The sequence below is a fragment of the Mirounga leonina genome, unplaced genomic scaffold (genome assembly GCF_011800145.1).
Source record: "Mirounga leonina isolate KUSES-001 unplaced genomic scaffold, KU_Mleo_1.0 Mir_180, whole genome shotgun sequence".
In the NCBI taxonomy this organism is placed as follows: domain Eukaryota; kingdom Metazoa; phylum Chordata; class Mammalia; order Carnivora; family Phocidae; genus Mirounga; species Mirounga leonina.
The window spans coordinates 35,332,734-35,355,037 of record NW_023270469.1 but is presented as its reverse complement, the minus strand read 5'-3'; the positions used below and the strand labels follow the sequence as shown (position 1 = coordinate 35,355,037).

General features: G+C 35.7%; 1 protein-coding gene across 5 annotated transcripts in view; it reads left to right on the top strand.

The window, feature by feature from the left end:
• Positions 1–22,304, top strand: part of PHKB (phosphorylase kinase regulatory subunit beta) — a 314,667-nt gene that overhangs the window by 162,585 nt on the left and 129,778 nt on the right. For all 5 annotated transcript variants that reach the window (XM_035025274.1, XM_035025277.1, XM_035025278.1 and 2 more), the window contains 4 exons: positions 8,131–8,194; positions 16,602–16,697; positions 17,801–17,998; positions 21,511–21,568. In XM_035025274.1, the coding sequence (XP_034881165.1) occupies positions 8,131–8,194; positions 16,602–16,697; positions 17,801–17,998; positions 21,511–21,568 (416 nt within the window). The remainder of the gene's footprint in view (positions 1–8,130; positions 8,195–16,601; positions 16,698–17,800; positions 17,999–21,510; positions 21,569–22,304) is intronic.

The following is a 22,304-nucleotide window of genomic DNA, read 5'->3' as shown; positions in this document are numbered from 1 at the left end:
TACAGTTTGCATCTTTGCCAGCATTTGGTGTTACCATTATTTTTTATTTTAGGTACTCTGATTGGTTTATAGTGGTATCTCATTGTGGTTTTAATTTGCATTTCCTAGTGGATAATGAATGATGTTGGAACTTTTCATCTGCTTATTTGCTATCTGTAAATTCTCTTCAGTGAAGTGACTCTTCATGTTTTTGGCTCATTTTTACTTGGGGTTTTTTTTTTTTTATTGTTGATTTCTTGATAGTTGTTAATACTAAATACCAGTCCTTTGTCAGATACGTGTTTTGCAAATATATTGTCCCTGTCTATAGCTTGTCTTTGTATCCTCTTAACAGAATCTGTCACAGAGCAAAAAAATTTTAATTTTGGTGAAATTCAGTTTATCAGTTTTTCCTTTTATGGGTTGTACCTTTGGTATAAAGTCAGATAACTTTTTGCCTAACCCTGGATCCTTAAGATTTTCTTCAACAACTTGTTTTCCAAAAGTTGTATACTTTTATGTTTTATATTTAATTTTATGATTCATTTTGCATTAATCTTGTATAACGTTTGATGAGAGTAAGGTTGAAGTTCTTATTCCTTTTTTCTTTTTTACCTAAGAATGTCCAGTTGTTCCAGCATCATTTGCATTTGTTAAAAAAACTATCATTCCTCCATTGAAATGCCTTTGTGCTCTTGTTAAAAATAAAGTGGGCATATTTGTATCAGTCTGTTTCTGGGTTCTGTGTGTTTATCCCTCCACCAATACTACACAGACTTGATGTGCTTGTGATTTTTCTTCTTTAGCCTGTTAATATTATGGTGGATTATATTGATTTTTGATTACTGAACCTGCCCTGTATCCCTGGAATCAACTCTACTTGGTCAGTTATGGTGATAATTCATTTTATATGTCGCTAAATTCTATTTGGTAATTTTTTGAAAAGGATTTAATATATATATGGATGAGGGATATTGGTGTATAGTTGTTTTTTGTGTATTGTCTTTGTCTGGTTTTGGTATCAAGGTAATGCTAACTTCATGAAATAAAACCCAAAGTACTTTCTCTCCTGTTTATTGGAAGAGTTTATGTAGAATTGGTGTTAACTTTTTTTAAATGTTTGATAAAATTCTCTAATCAAATCATCTAGGCTTGGAGATTTATTTATTTATTTTTGGCCATTTTAAGGTTATGGATTAAATATCCTTAAAAGTTATAGGGCTATTCAAATGATTTATTTTATATTGAGTAAGTAGTGGTAGTTAGTGCTTTTCTAGGAATTGATTCATTTTTTTCTAAGTTGTCAAATTTATGTATGTAGAATTATTTGTAGTGTTTTCTTATTACCCTTTTGATGTCTACTATGTCAGTAATGATATTTCCTTTTTTATTCCTAATATTGGTCATTACTGTCTTTTGTTTTATTTCTTTGACAGCCCTGCTAGTGGTTTATCAACTTTTCATTAGCTTTTCAAAGATCAGTTGTTTCATTGATTTTCTGTTATTTTCTGTTTTTATTTTTTTAATTTAAAAAAATTTTTTTATTATGTTAATCACCATACATTACATCATTAGTTTTTGATGTAGTGTTCCATGATTCATTGTTTGCGTATAACACCCAGTGCTCCATAAAGTACTTGCCCTCTTTAATACCCATCACCAGGCTAACCCATCCTCCCACCCCCCTCCCCTCTGGAACCCTCAGTTTGTTTCTCAGATTCCATAGTCTCTCATGGTTCGTCTCCTCCTCCGATTCCCCCCCCCCTTCATTTTTCCCTTCCTGCTATCTTCTTCTTTTTTTTTTTTAACATATAATGTATTATTTGTTTCAGAGGTACAGGTCTGTGATACAACAGTCTTACACAATTCACAGCGCTCACCATAGCACGTACCCTCCCCAGTGTCTATCATCCAGCCACCCCATCCCTCCCACCCCCCACCACTCCAGTGATCCTCAGTTTGTCTCCTGAGATTAAGAATTCCTCCTATCAGTGAGGGCATATGATACATGTCTTTCTTTGATTGACTTATTTCACTCAGCGTAATACCCTCCAGTTCCATCCACATCGTTGCAAATGGCAAGATCTCATTCCTTTTGATGGCTGCATAACATTCCATTGTATATATATACCACATCTTCTTTATCCATTCATCTGTTGATGGACATCTTGGCTCTTTCCACAGTTTGGCTATTGTGGACATTGCTGCTATAAACATCGGGGTGCACGTACCCCTTTGGGTCCCTACATTTGTATCTTTGGGGTAAATACCCAGTAGTGTAAAAATAGAGCTACTATACGACCCAGCAATTGTTATTTTCTGTTTTTAATGTCATTGATTTCTGCTCTTATCTATCTATATTTTTCTGTTTGCTTTGAGTTTATTTTGCTCTTTTTCCAGGTTCTTTATGTTGGAGCTTAGATAATTGATTTGAGGCTTTTTTTCTTTTTTCTAGGATATGCATTTAGTGTTATAAATTTCTCTCTCAGCATTGCTTTAGCTGTGCTACACAAGCTTTGATGTTATATTTTCCTTTTTATGTTAAGTATATTTTTTTAATTTCACCTGATACTTCCTCTTTGACCCATGTGGATTTTGTAGATGGGCATGTATTGTTTTGTTACAAGTGTTGGTAGATTTTCTTGTTGTCTTTCTGTTGTTGATCCTAGTTTGATGCCATTTTAGTCAGAGAACATGTTATGATTTCAGTTCTTTTATATTTTTGAGGTCTTATTTATGGCTAAGATATGATCTGTCTTAGTGTATGTTGATTGGCACTTGAAAAAAAGTTGTACTCAATTCGTATTATGTAGATTTTTATTAGTCAGCTTGAGCTATCGGTAGCTTAAAGAATAGGAATTTATTTATTATAGTTCTGGAGACTAGAAAGTCCAAGAGCAAGACCAAAGTGCCACCTAATTTGATTCTCTAGTGAGGACTGTCTTTCTGGTTTACAGATAGTTACCTTCTTACTATGTCCTCTCATGGGCAAGAGGGAGAGAGAAAGGAAGATCTCTGATATCTCTTCTTATAGGGATACTAATGCCATCATGAAGGCCACACTCTGATGATCTAATCTAAACCAGATTACCTTCTAAAGGCCTCATACTCAAATATATAAAATTGGAGGTTGGGGCTTCAGTGTATGTGTATTTGGGGGACATAATTTGGTCCACAGCAGGAATGTTATAAAAATATTGATTAGATTCTGCTGGCTAATGGTTCTTCTATATCCTTTCAAATTTTATGCCTAGTCTTTCTACTAATTGTTGAGAAAGGAATATTGAGTCTCCAACTATAATTGTGGTTTTGTCTGTTTGTCCTTTTAGTTCTATCAATTTTGCTTCACATATTGTGCAGCTCTTTTATTTGGTGCATGTACATTTAAGAATGCAATGTCTTGGGGCGCCTTGGTGGCTCAGTCGTTAAGCGTCTGCCTTCGGCTCAGGTCATGATCCCAGGGTCCTGGGATCGAGCCCGACATGGGGCTCCGTGTTCAGCGGGAAGCCTGTTTCTCCCTCTCCCACTCTCCCTGCTTGTGTTCCCTCTCTCACCGTGTCTCTCTCTGTCAAATAAATAAATAAATAAATATTTTAAAAAACCTCTGAAACAAATAATGCAATATATGTTAAGAAAAAAAAAAAGAAGAAGGTAGCAGGAGGGGAAGAATGAAGGGGGGGAAATCGGAGGAGGAGACGAACCATGAGAGACGATGGACTCTGAAAAACAAACTGAGGGTTCTAGAGGGGATGGGGGTGGGAGGATGGGTTAGCCTGGTGATGGGTATTGAGGAGGGCACGTTCTGCATGGAGCACTGGGTGTTATGCACAAACAATGAATCATGGAACACTACATCTAAAACTAATGATGTAATGTATGGGGATTAACATAACAATAAAAAATTAAAAAAAAAAAGATTGCTCTATCTTCTTGGTGAATTGACCATTTAATCATTATATAATATCACTCTCAGTCTCCAGTAATTTTCATTGCTCTGCTGTCTACTTTATCTTTATTAAATAGTCACTCTTGCTTTTTGAAATTAATGTTTGCATGATATTTCTTTTTTTATCCTTTTACTTTCAGTCTGCTTATATTGTTACATTTGAATTGAGTTTCTTATTGGATGATATATAATTGAGTCCTGGTTATTTTTGTTTTTTGATCTTTTTTAAGATTTTATTTTTTTATTTGAGAGAGAGCACAAGCAAGCACAAGTAGGGGGAGGGACAGAAAGAGAGGGAGAAGCAGACTTCCTGCTGAGCAGGGAGCCCGATGTGGGGGTTCAGTCCCAGGGGCCTGAACTGAAGGCAGATGCTTAACCAGCTGAGCCACTCAGGCACCCCGGGTCATATTTTTAAATCAACTCTGCCAGTTTTTCTTTTAATTGATATAGTTAGATCCTACTGATATGTTTGGGGTTAAGTCTGCCATTTTATTTGTTTTGTGTTTATTCTCTCTGTTTTTCATTTCTCTCTTTTTCTTTTTCTACCTTCCTGTGGGTTCTTGAACATTTTTTAGAGTTCCATTTTGATATATGTATATTGGATTTGAATGTATCTTTTTGTGTAGTTTTTTAGTGGTTGCTGTAGATATTACATTATTTATACACAACAGGTCAGCTTATTGATGTCATCATTGTACCAGTTGGAGGGAAATAGAGAATTACCCTTGCCCATCTATAATAGAATTATCTTAAATATTTCTTCCCCATACATTTAGAACCAGTTTTACAACTTTTGCTGTAACTATTACACATAATTTATAAAATGTAAGAGGAGAAGAAAAACCTGTTATATTTATCCATATTTTTGCTTACCATATTCTTTCTTCCTTTTTGATTGTTCCAAGGTTGTTGTTTTCTTTCCCTCTTTCGTCCTATCATTTCCTTTCTGTTTTGAGAACTTATTTTAGTCACACTTTTAGAGTAGATCTGCTGGTGACAGATCTCTTATTTTTCTTTTATCTGAGAATGTCTTGCTCAGCTAGATAGGTAAATTGATAGATGATAGATAAAAGAATGTGTTTACACATGTAAAATTCTGGGTTGACAGTTCTTCTCTTTTAGTGCTTGAAAACTTTCATGCCACATCTTTTTAGCCTTCATGGTTTCTTATAAGTCACTTTTATTCATTTGTTTTTCCTTCTATAGGTCAGGTGTTTTTTTCTGACTACTTTCAAGATTTTTTTTTACAAGATTTTTTATTTTTAACTAATCTCCACATCCAACCTGGGGCTTAAAATCATGACCCTGAGCTCACTCCACCCCCTGAGCCAACCAGGTGCCTCTTTTTTAAGATTTTTAATTTGTATTAGTTTTCAAAACTTATGATGTGTCCTAGCATGGATATTTTTATTTTATTCTGTTTGCGTTAGCTGCTTGAATCTGTAGCTTTTGTCTTTTGCTAATTGGGAAGTTCTCTACCATTATTTCAAGTACTTTTTTTTAGCCCTGCCCTCTTTCTCCTCTCCTTCATGGAGTCCAGTGACATGAATGTTAGATGTCCCACAGGCCCCTGAGGCTCTCTTCATTTTTTTTTTAACAGTCTGTTTTCTCTCTTTTGCTCAGATTGGATAATTTTTATTATTTTATCTTGTAATTTAGTTATTTTTTCTTCTGTCTTTTCCATTCTGCCATCAATCCTGTCTATGGAGCTTTTTTCTTTGATTATTGTATTTTTCAATTCTAACAGTTTTGCTGAGACTATCCATTTCTTAGCTGAGGCTTTCTATCTTTTCATATGTTTCACTCATATTCATAATTGCTCAATGAAGCATTTTTATCATGGCTGCTTTAAAATTTTGTCCCATAATTCTAACATCTTTTTCATTTCAGTGTTAGGATTTATTGATTGTCTTTTTCATTCAGCTGGAGATCTTTCTGTTTTTAGATATGATGAGTGATTTTTTTTATTGAGACATGGACATTTAGGTATTATATTATAAGGCCCTGAATCTTTTTTTTTAACTTTTTACTTTAACTGTATTTTATTGATACCACTCTGGTAGGGGCAGGGGACGGGAGCATCACTGTTATTGCCAGGTGAGAATGTATTGCCGGGTTTTTTGTTGACACCCAAGATGGAGTTTCTTTGTTACTTCTGGGTCTGGGTGGGATGTATATTTCCCCGGTAGGCCTCCACTGATAACCTCCCTAGCTGGAAAGGATAGGAATGCTTCATTACTTATTCCCAGTTGGCCTCCACTTACATGGTAGGGAAAGGGTGTAGTCTCCTTACAGCTGGGCATTAGTGAAAGTCCTGACTGTCCATTGGACCTCCCCTGATGCCATCCCAGCAGGACAAGGAGGTTCATTTCAATACTGATGGGTAGGAGTGGAAATCTAGGCTCTCCGTGTGATCTTCACAGTATGAGGAGGGGAGACTTCTTACCACCCATTGGGAATGAAAGGTCTTGGCTTCCTCCTTGGACTTTTGTGACACCGTCATAGCCGGGAGGATTGGTGAATGGGTATGGTCCCTCATTATAGACTCTGGAATGTAAAAGTCTAGGTTTTCCACTCAGCCTTTATAAGACTAGGTGGGGCTAAGGCCACAGTTTTTTTCTGAATGGTTTTTGTCTAAAAATTTTCTGTTTTGCTAGGCTGCCCTTTTCCTGGTCCTTTGGCTAGAAAGAGCAGGCTTTTGTTGGGGCTTTTTGTGTATGCACCTACTGGCATTCCTAGTTGTTGGCTTCTTTATCTTTAAGTCTGTTATATATGAGGCAAAAAGGAAACTCAGAGTGTTTACCACGGTGTTGTTCCTAGAATCTTGAGGTTCTTAGCCAGTCTGCCTTATTTCCATTTTCTGAGCCTTTTTATGTTGCTTACATAGTGTCCAAGGTTTTTAGTTATATTTAGTGAGAGGCATTTGGGAAAGTTATGTCTATTCCACCTTTCCATCCATGTATTTCAAAATAAATTTCCCACCTTTTTCCATTTTTTCAGAATAAGTTTCCCTCTTCTGTAATAAAAGTATTGCTTACGATGACATGAATAACTCAGAACAGTGGTTCTCAAATTTAAAGCACATTCAAGCACCTAGAGGGCTTTTAACACTGATTGTCGGATCCCACTCCCAGAGAGGAGTGAGAACTGGCATTTCTAGTAAGTTCCCAGGGAATGCTGCTGCTCTGGGGACCACACTTTTGTAATGACTGCTTTAAAGAAATGCTTGATTCTTTAAAGAAATGATGATAGACCATGATTTTCAAAAGATATTAATGGCACATGCAGTTGCTTTAAGTAAAAACAAAAAGATTGTGATAAGTATAATAAACTAGATATTTGATCTAAAATATTTAAAGGTTATATTTAAAGGTTGACATTTATAAGATGACAGTGTCACACTTTTTTTCAGATTTTATTTTATTTTAAAGATTTTATTTATTTGTCAGAGAGAGAGAGAGAGAGAAGCACAAGCATGGGGAGTGGCAGGCAGAGGGAGAAGCAGGCTCCCTGCTGAGCAAGGGTTCCGATGCGGGACTTGATCCCAGGACCCTGGGATCATGACCTGAGCCGAAGGCAGACACTTAACCGACTGAGGCACCCAGTGTCCCAACAGTGTCACATTTTTAATGAAATTGAGATCTTCCCATTTTTCAGCACTATTGTATATGGCATTTGAGCGGCCAAAGGAGTACACATTTTATACAAAGAGAAGCATATGGCAAAAAATGAGAGGTGTGGTGATCAGTTGTTCTTTGAGTATAAAATAATGCCTATTTCATTGGACCCTAAGCTAAGAATGTCAGGAAAGCTCTGTTAAATTGATCTGAAGTAAAGATGCCCAACCTGGTTATTACTGAGTACATGTCATCATAATAACACCTTCCTCTAAAGTTCATCTTTTTTTTTTTGCCTTGAGTTACTGAATATAAATGATACTGGGATTAAAATTACTCCCATCAATAGTATGACCATTTGTCTAGATCAAGGTGAACTTAGAAATATTTTTCCCAAAAGATCACTAACCATAAAAAAGAAAAATTAAAATAGTGAAATGTCAGATTAAAGTCTCTTACACATTATTTTTCTCATGGAAGTTGTTATAAGTGTTAATAAAAAAACTTGCTTGTGAATATTCATTAGATAATGGTTCTTATTTTGTAGCCAGACATCAGAATTCTAAAGTATTTCCTTTTCTCTTTTAGCTCTGTTGGCTTAGCAAAAGCAGCTCTAGAAGCAATTAATGGATTCAACCTCTTTGGCAACCAGGTAAAAAAAAAAACACAACAGGAATATCAACAACGAACTGATTATTTTGTTGAATTGCATGATTAATTAATTTGGCCATTCATTTATGAAGTCATTCCTTATGATCAAAGAATGTCTGAAATTTATGTAGCAGCTCATAGTTGACCAACCTTTCCTTTGAGTAAATTTGCCAGTTAAATTATATTTTTCTAACTAAAAAAGCATTGCTTAATTTAAAAATAGCTTTTGATAAAGAATTCTCATTTTCTTTGTTCAGTAGCTTTTCCCTCAAGTCTCTTGTTGAACTTTCACATTTTTATTTCTCTCTCCCTCTTTTTTTTTTTAAGTAAACTCTAGGGGTGCCTGGGTGGCTCAGTCATTGGGCATCTGCCTTTGGCTCAGTTCATGATCCCCGGGGTCCTGGGATCCAGCCCCGCATCGGGCTCCCTGCTCAGCGGGAGGCCTTCTTCTCCCTCTCCCACTCCCCCTGCTTGTGTTTCTGTTCTCACTCTCTCTCAAATAAATAAATAAAATCTTAAAAAATATATATATATATATATATATTTATATTACTTTATATATATATATAAATATATATATATAAAGTAAACTCTATGCCCATCATGGGGCTTGAACTAACAACCCCAAGATCAAGAATTGCATGCTTTACCAACTGAGCCAGCCAAGCACTCTGTTTTCACATTTTTAAATATTCCTGACATTACAAACCATATATTTTCTGTGTCAGTTCCCATGTTGATTTCAATTTAATGTATATCAATGTGTATCTCATGCAGAGGGGAATTTGTGTAATATGTGCAGCCAAAGAATTAGAAACTTTGATCCTAGCTTAACCCTCAGCTACCTGTAATTTTATGTCTAAATCTCTTTTTCTTTGAGATAAAAAGGAAACCCTGAGGGTTGCCTTAAATTTTCATAAGATGTTTAACGAGTTTCTGCACCTAATCAAGTGACCATGGACTGGGTTGTCAATGGAAGGCAATAATATGTAGGAATACAGGTTACTTTTCTGAATCAAAGAGTAGGCTAATTTTCTGTAGCAATTTTTGTGGATTTCTAAGATGGGAGGGTAAAGGAAGTTTCCAACTGATACTGTAAATAACCCTAAGCTGTTAAAATGCTAAGTCAGTGAAGATAAATTTTAAGAACTTACGCAGATCTGCAAAATGTGGCATGGTTTCTATTATGGCAGTTATAATACTATGCACCTGAAGTCTTGAATTTAAGAAAGTTCAAGTTGGAGTATAGTAGCAAACTGCCTCTCTTCCCCTCCCTACATATACAAACTGTCCTTTCCTCTCACTCCAATTTCCTCTGGAGGATGGCTTCTGATTATATCCAGGACATGAAGAATGAAGAATAAGCACAGACATGAAGAGATCGGGAAGAGGGGAGCAGCACCTCATTCTGGTTCCCAAGAGGTGACTCTAAATCACCCACTCCCATACTCTTATTCTTCTCTCAAGACCTCTGGCTGGAGAAATGGAGGGATCAGAGCTTGTGGGGACTTAGGGGTTTTTGAGCCAATTGAAAATCATGAATATTAATATTAGACCTCTCCTGGAGAGTCTTCCTTCCTCTGGCACTGATTCCTTGGCTTGTATCAACATTTCCCTCTCCCAGGAAGAGTCAACATACTCAGGGAAATTCCACATGTATCTTTCAATGCTTTTCGTTTCCTTTTACCCCTTCCTCACTCAATAAATGTGTATATATTTATGAATGTGTGTGTGTAAATATAAATATGTAGAGAATATATATATGTGTGTGTGTGTATATATATATATATATATAAATAAAATAGAGGGAGAGATAGATAAGTAGGGATTGATAGATAGGAAGGAAGGAAGGGAGGGTAATATGGCATAAAGGAATGATATTGTTTTGGGAGTCAGGAAACAGAATCACTGTATGCTCCGTACTCCCACTAGTGAGTTCTGTAACTTTGGCTATTTACCTGTGTCTCAGCTTCCTCATCTGAAAAGGTAGAGGTAATGATACTAGGACCTAACAGAGAAGGTTTTCATACAATTAAAAAACAGTTAGCACAGTGCTTGGCAAAGATTAAACCCTCAGTAAGTGTTATCTCTTGTTACCATTAATGAATTACTGGTAATCCTAAAGAAAGGAAATGAAGAGATTGGACTGGAAAATCTCTAGAGAGTATCTTAAAGAGATGGAGAAGAGTCATGGACTAAACCAGTAATGTTACAGCAACAGTCTGGAAAGATGCAGGTCTTGCTCTTCTGTTCTCCATGGCCTACCAGATAGTAGCTGAGTGGAGTTGTGTGTTTAGTGAAGTAGTGGTCAGCTCTTTTTTGCAGCTGTGCCATCTCCTTTGATGTACTGGAATCTTAGCACATGTAGCTTATGTATCTGGTATATACCCCCTCCACCTATCTAGATACCCACACACATAATGGCACCTTTCCCAACTCCTTATCTCTCAGGGCTCTACCTTCAGCCTGCTTTTCCCAGAAAGCTCTCATAGAGCTCTTAGCCATAACTCTAAAAGCACTGAATTGATTTTTTTTTAAGTTTTTTTTTTTTTAAGATTTTATTTATTTGACAGAGAGAGAGACACAGCGAGAGAGGGAACACAAGCAGGGGGAGTGGGAGAGGGAGAAGCAGGCTTCCCGCCGAGCAGGGAGCCCGATGTGGGGCTTGATCCCAGGACCCTGGGATCATGACCTGAGCCGAAGGCAGACGCTTAACAACTGAGCCACCCAGGCGCCCCTGAATTGATTTTTTATGCATTCTGATTTTGAGTTATAAGTATATTGCCGGTATTGTTACCCAGCCATAATTTCTCAATCTTGGCTGTGCATTGGAATTATTTGAGGAACTTAAAAAACAATACTGATGCATGGGCTCTAGTCCTAAAGATTCTGATTGAATTGGTCTGGGGGAGGCCTTGGTGTTGAAGTTTTCCTGTACTGCCCAGGAATTCTAATTTGCAGCCAAGGATGAGAACAACTGCTCTAAGCAGAGTTCATATATTTTTTTAAAATTTTATTTATTTATTTGTCAGAGAGAATGAGAGAAAGCGCACACAAGAAGGGGGAGCGGCAGAGAGAGAAGCAGGCTCCTCACGGAGCAAGGAGCCCGATGCAGGTCTCGATCCCAGGATCCTGGGATTATGACCTGAGCCGAAGGCAGATGCTTAACTGACTGAGCCACCCAGCCACCCAGAACTCTCCCAAAGCAGAGTTCATTCTTGACCTTGTTTAACTTGTGTCTGTTTCCAGCAGAGCTATATACCAAATGTTCACTGACTTAACTATTCCTTGATTATTTCAGGTAGAAATTTAGACAAATAATGTTTTATTCCTGTAGCCACACAGATGTTACCTATTACGAGTAGAACCCCTCTTTGTCTTCCATTTTTCTTGGGTAATATCAGAGGGAATCCTAGTTTTGCAAATTCCCATCACTACAGCAGTTAAATTAAAAAGATACCTGCTAAACAGCACATTTAAAAGTGCATGTGATCTTTTTAGTGTTTAATCATCTTATAATATTGCTTCATGTACTTAAGAGACCGCAGCTCTTTTAAGAACATGAAGTCAGTAGCTAGAAAAGTCAGTAGCTAGAAAAAGACCTAATATAACAAATGTTTTTATTCAAATGAAAACCCAAAGAAATCTCTTAAGACTTGAGGGATTTCAGGTCACATGGGTATTCTCAGTTATTTCTAACAACTATTGACACAGTGTTTTGGAAGACCTGCTCATGTGTCTTTAAATTAATTTAGAGCTTTCAAAAAATGCTTCTCCTGTTGGTGGCAACTCAGAGAGTAATAGATCTTTGGAGCTGGAAGGGCCTGTCTCTCAAAATGAGTGGTCAGAGAGTTGAGATGGCTTTTTGCAGGTCATGAAACAGAGGCAAAACCAGGAATTAAACCAAAGCCACTTGGTAATGAATCTAGAACATCAGCTATCAGTACAGGAAATCTTCGATCTTGAATGCTTTCCACCTTTGCAGCTGTGCTTTTCCTTGGAAAACTCTTAAGGCGTTTCTTTTTTTGAGTTAAATTAAAATTTTCATTGAGATAGAATTGATATATAAAATTAATTTCAGGTGTATGACAATGACTGGATATTTGTATATATTGCAAAATGATCACCACATTAAGTCTAGTTAACATCCATCAACATACATAGTTAGAATTTTTTTTCTTATGATGGGAACTTTTAAGATCTATTCCCTTAGCAACACTCAAATATACAAATACAATATTATTAACTATAGTCACCATGCTGTACATTACATCACCAAGATTTATTTTATAACTGAGAGTTTGTACCTTTGACCGCACTATTTTCTTAAATACTGAACTTTTGAAGGAGGTATCCATATATGAAAAATGTGAAAGGCTTGCCTTTTGCCCTTTGTGTACTTCAGTGTATAAGATGAATGTTAATTTTTATTTTTATGGGGATTATTGGGTGGAAAAGCTTTTCGTTTTCATTATTACTATCATGTGTTTCTACTTCCCTTCTTTTTTTAAATATTAGACTTGCTTTATTATTCAAGAAAAAAACCCATTATTTAAATATTTACTCTATGAATAAAATCTTAAAAAAAAAAAAGGATGCCTGGGTGGCTCAGTGGGTTAAGCGTCTGCCTTGGGCTCAGGTCATGATCCCAGGGTCCTGGGATAGAGTCCTGCATCGGGGTCCTTGCTCAGCAGGGAGCCTGCTACCTCTGCCTGCCGCTCCCCCTGCTTGTGCTCTCTCTCTCTCTGACAAATAAATAAAATCTTTAAAAAAATAAAATAAATATTTACTCTGAAACTATTTCCAAAACTTATTTTCCTTTCTGAGAGAATATCTAAGAAGAAAATATGATAAAATGGCCTAATTTCTTTACTGATAAGTTTATAATAAAGGCTAATTTTAGCATTTAGAAACATAACTCATATAATCCTCAATGTGAGAATTATATATTTCATCATGGTTTCAATATATATTCTGTATAAATATATATTATGTATAAAGAAATATATATATGTAAAGAAATATTATTAGAAGTAATATTTAAATAAATCATAATTTACACTCAGCAAATGCCATTGACATTGTTAGCAACAGTTTTGTGATTCCTGGCTCTGAGTCTCAGCTCTCCTCTTCTGAAACCCTGAGAATTAACACTCAGGTTCATCTCTTTCTGTAGTTTGAAAATTCCATTATGTGAGTAGGACCTTCTGTAGAGAAAAGAAGCCTGGCTTGTGGGAGGGGCTACTAGAGGCTACTGTTTGGTCAGTGTGTAAAAGTGGGCCATTATGCACCCATAGCCATGGTGCATGGGGTAAGGCTCATCAACAAATATCATTTCTGTAAGAATTCACTTTCCAGGATCTGCCACAAAGCTAAGAGACAGCCTGATGCTGAACTAGGGAAGAATGTGGTGTCATCAGCCTGGTGTTGGTTTTGTTTTAGGAAGAATAGAAAAGATTTCATGTATAGTAGATATACTGACCAGTTTCATTGTTTGATTGTTTGATGCTGGATGAGGGTAGCAAGCCCATTAGCTCAGGTTCAGAGAAGTGATTAATCGGGAAAAGAAAGACCCAGACAGTCTTTCTGAAATTCAAATAATTTCACTTTGAATTGAGACTAAAGAAATCAGCAGTATCTTATAGTCATAGATATCACCTTGGTACCATCTCAGAAATGTTTGTTGTGGTCATGGAGCCTGGAGTAGATGGTTCAGTGCAGCTCTTACCCACCACTGAAACTCAAGTCCCCATGACAGTAGTCAGGTTGAATCAAATTCTAGTGTATTTACTAGGACACAATTGCAGAAACTCAATTTGGGGATTAAAGTTTGAACTACCAGTCTTAAAATATGTTCTTTTGCTGGAGTTGGGATATTATGGCAGATTTGTGATGATTTTAGAAAATGGAAGATTAAAATAAAATATCCAAAGCTAATCAGATATTTTACAATGACATATGTATATATAAAACGTCCTTTCATATAATGTGTCTTTAATTGGAGAAATTAAGATACTAACAGATGAGCTGAGGCCAGAATCTAAAGGTGATGACTGGAGAGATTACTCATATTATGAAAAGTGTTCAAAGCAATGGAGACATATGTAGCTTCCTTTGAAATTTACAGTCCTAAAATTAATGTGTCTGATAATTTAAGGAAGGTGATAATTAACTCCATATGTAGGTTTTCCTTGATGGCTTTTAGCAAAAGTTGATTCTGATAAGGAATAGTGGCTTTGGATGCATTTTATTCTCCTGTAAACCTGTGTTGTATACCTAAAGCATGGTATATTGTTTAAGAGGTTAGCCAAACAATACAGTTAACTAACCTTTGATCTCAGTGTTAAAGTATGGTAACATTATGAGATTATTTTTCCTTTTGTGCATACTTCTTAGAGGCTGGCAGAGAAAGAGACCTTAACAAATACTTTGAATTTAGGTTTAAATAAGCCACTGATTTTGGCCAGAAAATAGAAGCTGTTTATATTAATCAAATAATGTCAGGAATTGCCAAATTTGCCATTTTACTTCATTATTTATAAGTTTACCTACTTAGATTGTATCTTTTAAAAATTCAATTCAAGGCAGACTGATTTGGCATGCAACTAACTTTATTAATTATCAGCCTAAGGATAAACCATAAGTCCTATTTTCTATACTCACAGATTCCCAACATCTCATACCCATTTATTTCTCTGCTGCTTTGTTCTAACCACCCTACTTGCTCCCCGATCCACCCAAATTCATAATTCTAGTTTACCTTCTCCAGAAAGTCCCCCAAGTTCCCTATTATTTTCCTCCTATTAATTTAAGAGGTTTATTATCATTAGTATTCTTTCATCTAGGCCAGTCATTTGGAACATAATTGTGTATTGCCATGTGCAATCTTTTTGTTTTGCTTTATTCATCTTGTTTAGGGACTATATATCACCAGGGTCTGTTCCTTGAGAGAGGAGATCAAGTCCTATCTTTTTTATTTTCCTCAAAGGAGAGAGCACTTGACTCTGACAGTGATAGCTACTGCAACAAACTTTTGTTGGGCTCAGTTTTGTGGGTAGAGATGAGTAGTTGAGACTTTCAAATTGTAGGAAGGACAGTTAAGCATTAATCTCATTGTTGAGAGTCAGCTTCACTCATTCGTTATTCATTTATTAATTATCAGAGTTAAGAGAGATTTAAGAAATGATACCATGAATGAAAAATTATTCTATTTTATGAGCTAATATTCATGTATGAACAGGTTAACAGGAAAAATATACATATAGTGAATCTGATATTTGGATGTAGGGCCTAGTAGTCCTAGATTTGGGCTGTCAGTCTAAGTGATTGATTGATTCTAGGTATTTTAGTTTCAGGGTGAATACATCTTCGAAGTTGGTTTAAATTTGGATGAGATTTAGAGGATAATATTAAAGTAACGTGAAAGTTATAAGAGTTCTCTTCTTCCTTTCTCCATGTATTTTTCTGAGTATTCTCTTATTATGGAAGTTACTTTGTATTCCAATTTCATTTCCTGGGTTTTCAAAATATTTAGCTCCCCAGGAAAAGAGCAAAGCCATGTTTACTTATGACTATGCTCTTGAATATGGAAAGTATTAATGGCTAAATAGTAAACTTTTTAAAACTTGGTTATCAGACCAATTGCCATTTTTTTTGTTATCTTTTTAAGTTTTTGGTTCTTAGTGAAAGATATTTTTTAATGTGGGAAATTGTATAACTCAGTGGTTAAGACATGAACTTCTATGTCAAAGACCTGATTTTTGAACCCTTGCTCTGTTAAACTAGGAGTTAGCATGTTCTTCATTAAAATGGGGATAATAATATCTACATATTGGGGATTAAGTGAGATAATCCATGTGAAGCATAAAGAACAGTGCTTAACATCATGAATATTAGCTAGCATTATGTGAATTATTATTATTAGAGATGCTCCTATCTTCATATTTTAATCAAATAGTTTTTACAGCTTTAATTCTAGATTGTATCTAAATTTTTATAGATTGATCATATAATCAGTGTTCTTTTTAAGACTGTATAATTCAGATTTTGCGCATCCTAATTAATTCTTGCTTCATTCCTTGCCAAAAATGCTAGATAAACTATTTTTATCTTTATTAAGACAAATATCCTTAATTGATTAGTTATCTTGTAATCACTACATTTTGAATTATAATAAGACTAAGGAGAAATAGGGAAAATGTAAAAATAACATTTATGTTTTATGATTATAATATTAATGTTATTACAAGAAATTTGAGGAATACTGAAAAAAGAGAAAATTAAAATCTTCTGTAATGCCACTCTCAAATGCAACCAATATTAATATGTTTGTGAAATTTCTTTATGTCCAGTATTCTACAGGTTCTTTTTTCTTGATTTAGGAAATGTTTTTTTCTCTCTCATTCCAGGGCTGTTCTTGGTCGGTTATATTTGTGGATCTCGATGCTCACAATCGCAATAGGCAAACTTTGTGTTCACTGTTACCCAGAGAATCAAGATCTCATGTGAGATATTTTTATAATAAACTAATATGAACTACCATTTATGATTGCTTCCCCAAAATAGTGCTTCAAATGTTAGAGGTTGCCAGAAGAGGAGAGAGAAATAAATGATGCCCGTCACTCCACTGTCCTGTAGAGGTTTGGTTCAGGAAGTGAGCAGAGCTGTGGACAGCTACTTTGTCCTTGGGCCTTTTGTAGAACTATAGAAAACTAGACCTATTTTTTGAGGAAGGGGTAGAGAGTAGCAACATTATACCAAAATGAATTTTTTGGTCATAGGGTATTAGAAAAATGTTTCTTATGATTTATCTTTTGAATAAAGTTACTTGCTTTGTTTCTTTTCTCTCATGTGATTCACCTTTAAACTTTTATATGCATGTAATACCTGATTACAGATTTTTCTAGGGGTTATTTGTGGCTCTATTCTTAGAAAACACCCCAAATAAAATAATTATTTAAAAAGTACAATTTTATAGAAATAATACAAGATTATGATAAATAGAACCCACAAATAAGCAAATAATAACAATATCCACTAATTATTTCACCACTCAATTATAGTTTTAGGGTGACATCATTTGGCTTTATGTTTCCACACATTTTTATGTACATATGTAATCTTTTTATTTTACAAGACTGGAAGAATATTGTTTATAATCCTTAATAACCTAGTTCCATGACTGGACATATTTCCATATGTATAAACATTTCTACAATATAAAGTTTAATGGCTGCTAATTTACTCAGCTAATTGTTGACATTCAGATTGTTTTCTGTTTTTCACCATTATAAACCAATGTTATGGCAGACTGTTATAATTAGTAATTACTGGTGTTAAATTTTTGCACACTGCCTTAATTAATATCTTTGAATTTGAGTCCAGTGTTGAATCTTGAAAATACTCCTTATTAATGGATAAAGTTTTATCTCCTCTGTAAGGTTCACCAAACCATGTCATATAAATGTCTATCTGTCCCCTGGGGCACAGCAGTCTCACTGTCAGTTAGATAACCTTATTGACTTTTCATCTCCCTGATTCTCCTTGGGGTGTGTTGATCATATCACTGCAGGCATTTACATTCCCTTCTTTTTCTAATTGCACCTAGAACACAGATGCTGCCCTACTACCCTGCATCAGTTATCCTGCCTTTGCCCTGGATGATGAAGTTTTGTTTAGCCAGACACTTGATAAAGTGGTTAGAAAATTAAAAGGAAAATATGGATTTAAGCGTTTCTTGAGAGATGGATATAGAACATCATTGGAAGATCCCAACAGACGCTACTACAAACCAGCTGAAATTAAGGTATCAAAAAATATTCCATATCATAACAGAGTCAAAAGCACTGATTCAGGAAACAGATGTCTTGGGTTTGAACCCTGGCTCTGCCACTTACTAGCTATTTGGCCTTGAGCAAGTTAATAAACCTCTGTGTGTTTAATATTTTTCATTGGTAAAATAATAATCGTACCTATTATTATTTGTCCTGTTACTGAGGTTCGTATGAGGATTAAATGAGTTAACATATCTCTAAAAGTGCTTCAGATAGTTCTTGACACCGAGTAAGCACTCAATAAGTGTCAGCCTGACTAGCAGTGAGGCCCATTTGCTCATATTGGGCCACAGTGATTCATTGGATGAATAATTTTTCAACTGCACTTTCAGTACTTTGCCTACCTGCTCCATACCTTTTGCCTTATATAATAGAAAATATCTATTTGTGATTCAACTTTCAATCTTTTAAGCAAATGTTCTTTTTTTCTGTTTCACTTAGATATTTCCCTTTGAAATATAGTCCTCTAAATATTTAGTTTTAAAACATTTATTTCAAATTCACATACATACCACTTTATCTAGGTTTATTCTAGCTATTTTTAAGCTGCTCAGAAAACTGTAACACTCAAAAAAAGGGTAAACGTCTATCCACATTGCTGAAGATTTTCCTTTAGTGGTGTAGATTGAAAATTAGTTTTGTAAGCATGGTCTTAACTTTGAAGATAGGTAAGGGCCAATGAATCTCTCTATAAAAAATGTTTCGGCAACATTGTACCTTATAATTTGTTAGGCAGTTAAATTCTGCTCTTTTAATATTTAATACACGTGTAGTTTTGCTGGACAACTAGATAAGCTATTTGTCATTTTATTTAATTTCACAACTGACTGTCCTCTGGAAGCATTTGGAGCCATGTTATTGTGTACATATTTGAAACTTTATAGCGGTCTATTAGGTTGGGTCAGAAGATCCATTTATTTCTTGAACACCTTCAGGTATTTCTTCTCTATTTAATACATTTCCTGAGCTGACATACAGCACTTACGTTTGACTCAGACCTGCTATAACTACCACCCTGCAAATTTTCATCTTTGGATCAGTCCAGTAAAGGTGCTCTGTCCGTGTACCAACTGCTAAGCCCCAGCACAGAAAGCCACAGCTCTAGGCAGGTGCCAGCCCAGATTCAGAACACCCGTCTTGATGCAGTCCACACTGTTGATTTTACCGCTTGTCAGCACTGCTGTGTGACTCTGCCAGGAACTCCCCTTACAAGCTTTTCCAGCTTTTTCCTATATCCAGTTTTTTTTGTATTCAGGTTCCCAGACTTTACTTCTTAGGTCATTGCCTTTTATTTCTATTTGACCTCCTCCATGACCCCTATCCTTCATCCATCCCTACCTTCATCTCTCTTTGTCTCACAGAAGGTGTTGTCTGTTCTTCATCCTAGGGCTAACCCTCCATATGTACACCCCATCCTGTTCTCTTTTACTTCTTTGGGTTTCTTACTCTATCATTTGTTTTCTTCTCTAATAGAAGGATGTCTGTCTCTCTTTCTTTTTTTCCTCCTCATTTTCCTCACTTCTCCCTTCCTTCTGTCTTGCTCTCCCCCAACTCCAATCAGCTTTTTTTCCTCAGCACAAGCACAATAATGTTCATTTAAAACAAAAACCTTTACTCCTCTCTGCCTCCAGTCCTCTCTCTCTTTGTAGCCACACTTCTGAAAAGCATAGTCTGTTCTTGGTGTGTCTCCTTGTCTGCCTCCTACTCACTCCTTCGTGTTATACCCAGCTCTTCTTCAACACTTTCCAGTAGCTGCATTGGCTCCAGTCGGTTTAGGTCACTTGGTAGTGGATGATTTTCCGATCTTGTTTCACTGAACCTCTCCTTGGCATTTGAATGTTTTAACTGAGTCTTCTTTCTTGGAACATTCTCCATTTTCTGTGATCCCATTCTCTTCCTAATTCTCTTCTGTCATTGTCTTTTCAGGTTCTTCTTCTGCCACCCTCTAAACATTGCTCTTCTCCTGAGTTTCATCCTTAGTCCTATTCTTTTTTCATGCTATCCATGCAATCATAGCTTCAGCTATCACTTTTAACCCCAGATCTCCTTCTACCCCTTGGTGCCCTACCATGTATCCAGCTGCCTTTTGGACATCCTTACTTGGATGTCCTTCAGTCTGCTTCTGATCAATTCCCATTCTTTTGCCTAAGCCCCAAACCTGAGAGTCATTCTAAGCTTTTCTGTCTCATTCAGCTCTCTTTTTCACTCCCCAGGCCTAGCAGATTCAACCTCCTTTAAATCTTAATGTCTGTCCCTTCCTATTAACTCCTTGGTTTGGGCTATTGATTCATTAGCAAAGGATTTGTGCCCCGGGAGACATTTGACAATATCAGCAGACATTTTTCATTGTCACAACTTAGTGGATGCTACTGGCATCTGGAAGATAGAGGCCAGAGATGCTAGTAAACATTCTGCATTGCATAGAACAGCCTGTACAACAAAGAATTATTTGGCCCAAAATGTCAATAGTGCTGAAATTGAGAAACCTCAGTTTAGACTATCATATTTTCTCTTTGGATTGCTTCCAAGTAGCATTCCAGCTGGTCTCCTTATTTCTTGCTCTAAAACTCTCTTCAGTACTGCCATCTGTCCAACTAGTGAGTAAATCTGATTCTGCTCAGTATTCATCAGTGGTTCCCTGTCACTTCCAGATCAAAGTCTCAATCTTTTAGCATGACCTTCCCAGGCCCTTCCTGAACTGGCTGGCCTGGCCCGGCCCACCTCTTGGGCATTAACTTTCTCAATTCTTGCTTGTTTGTTCCAAAAATACTGAATTGCTGGTAGTTTCTTTAGTAAGCTTGTCCTCCCATGCATCTGTAGTTTGTACTATTGTTTTCTCTACATGGAGTTCCCTTAGCTCATCTCTCCAGAGGAATCCATCAAGCCTTAACTGAAGCATCTCCTTTCCTATTATCCCTTCCCAACCCCTGGGCAGACTCAGGTATTTCATTTCCTGTGTTCCTGATGTACCATGTATAAACATCTCATATGATACTATAGTTGTTTATTTACATGCCTGATTCCCCACTAGGCTAGGAGCTCTTGAGGGCAGGTTCTCTATTTTTTTGTCTTCATAGCCCTTTGTCTAGTTGGTGCCAGGTATTACTAAGTACTTAGTAAATATTTGTTGAATGAATGATTACTGTGTGATGGATTAAATTATAAGTTTTGAGTAATAAGAGTTCTAAGAATTTTTTTAAAAGAACAATGAAACTACTTATATCAGTCCAATTTTGTTATTACTGTATACTTCTATGTATATCCTATATACTATAATTGATTATAGTATATTAATTATATAGTATGTTAATTGATTATACTATATAGTATAATCTGTATACTTCTATGTATATCTTAACTTTGTTCTAAGGGTCATTCTATATATAATCGATTAATATATTTCTAATTAATATAATTGTTCTAACTAATATAATTGTTCTAACTGACTTCAGTGAAATTTTTAATATTTTATTTTGTGTTTTAGCTGTTTGATGGCATTGAATGTGAATTTCCCATATTTTTCCTTTACATGATGATTGATGGTAAGTGAGCTTTTCTCCTAAAATTTAAGCTATAGGATATAAGTGGTTTAAAGAAAAGCAGATGAAATATGACCCTTTCAGCTAGCAAAATAGACTATACTTCAGTGATGTTAACTGCTCTGCATTTTTATATGTTGCTTTTCTGCTTCCTGAGGGAATATTAAATCATTTAAAGAATTAAAAAATACTTTGAAGTATTTAAGAAATGATACAAATATATTTTCATACTTGCAAAGAGAAATTTTTTATGAATAGTAATAGATATTATAATCTTTGACATTGTGAATATCTATAATATTTATACTTAAGAATAGAGAAATTTTAATTAAAATTCAATATTCTGTTCTAAATGCTAACATGATCTTCTAAAATCAGTTTCATGGAATAATATCATACATATTTGCATTACCTTTTTCCAATTTTATTTTTATCATTTACCTACAAAATTACCAAAATAATCATAACTGGGCTAGTAGATTTTTCCCCTTTTTTTTTTTACTTTTTTTTTTTTAGAGAGAGGGAGAGAGTGGAGGGAGAAGGGCAGAGGGAGAAGAAGGGAGATCTTAAGCAGGCTCCATGCCTAGCATGGAGCCCCACATGAGGCTCCATCTCACAACCCTGAGATCATGACCTGAGCTTAAATCAAGAGTCAAACGCTTAACCGACTTAACCGTTCTAGTAGAGGTTTGGGCTAGTGCCCCATGGGCTAGTAGAGTTTTCTAAGGCAAAATTTCTG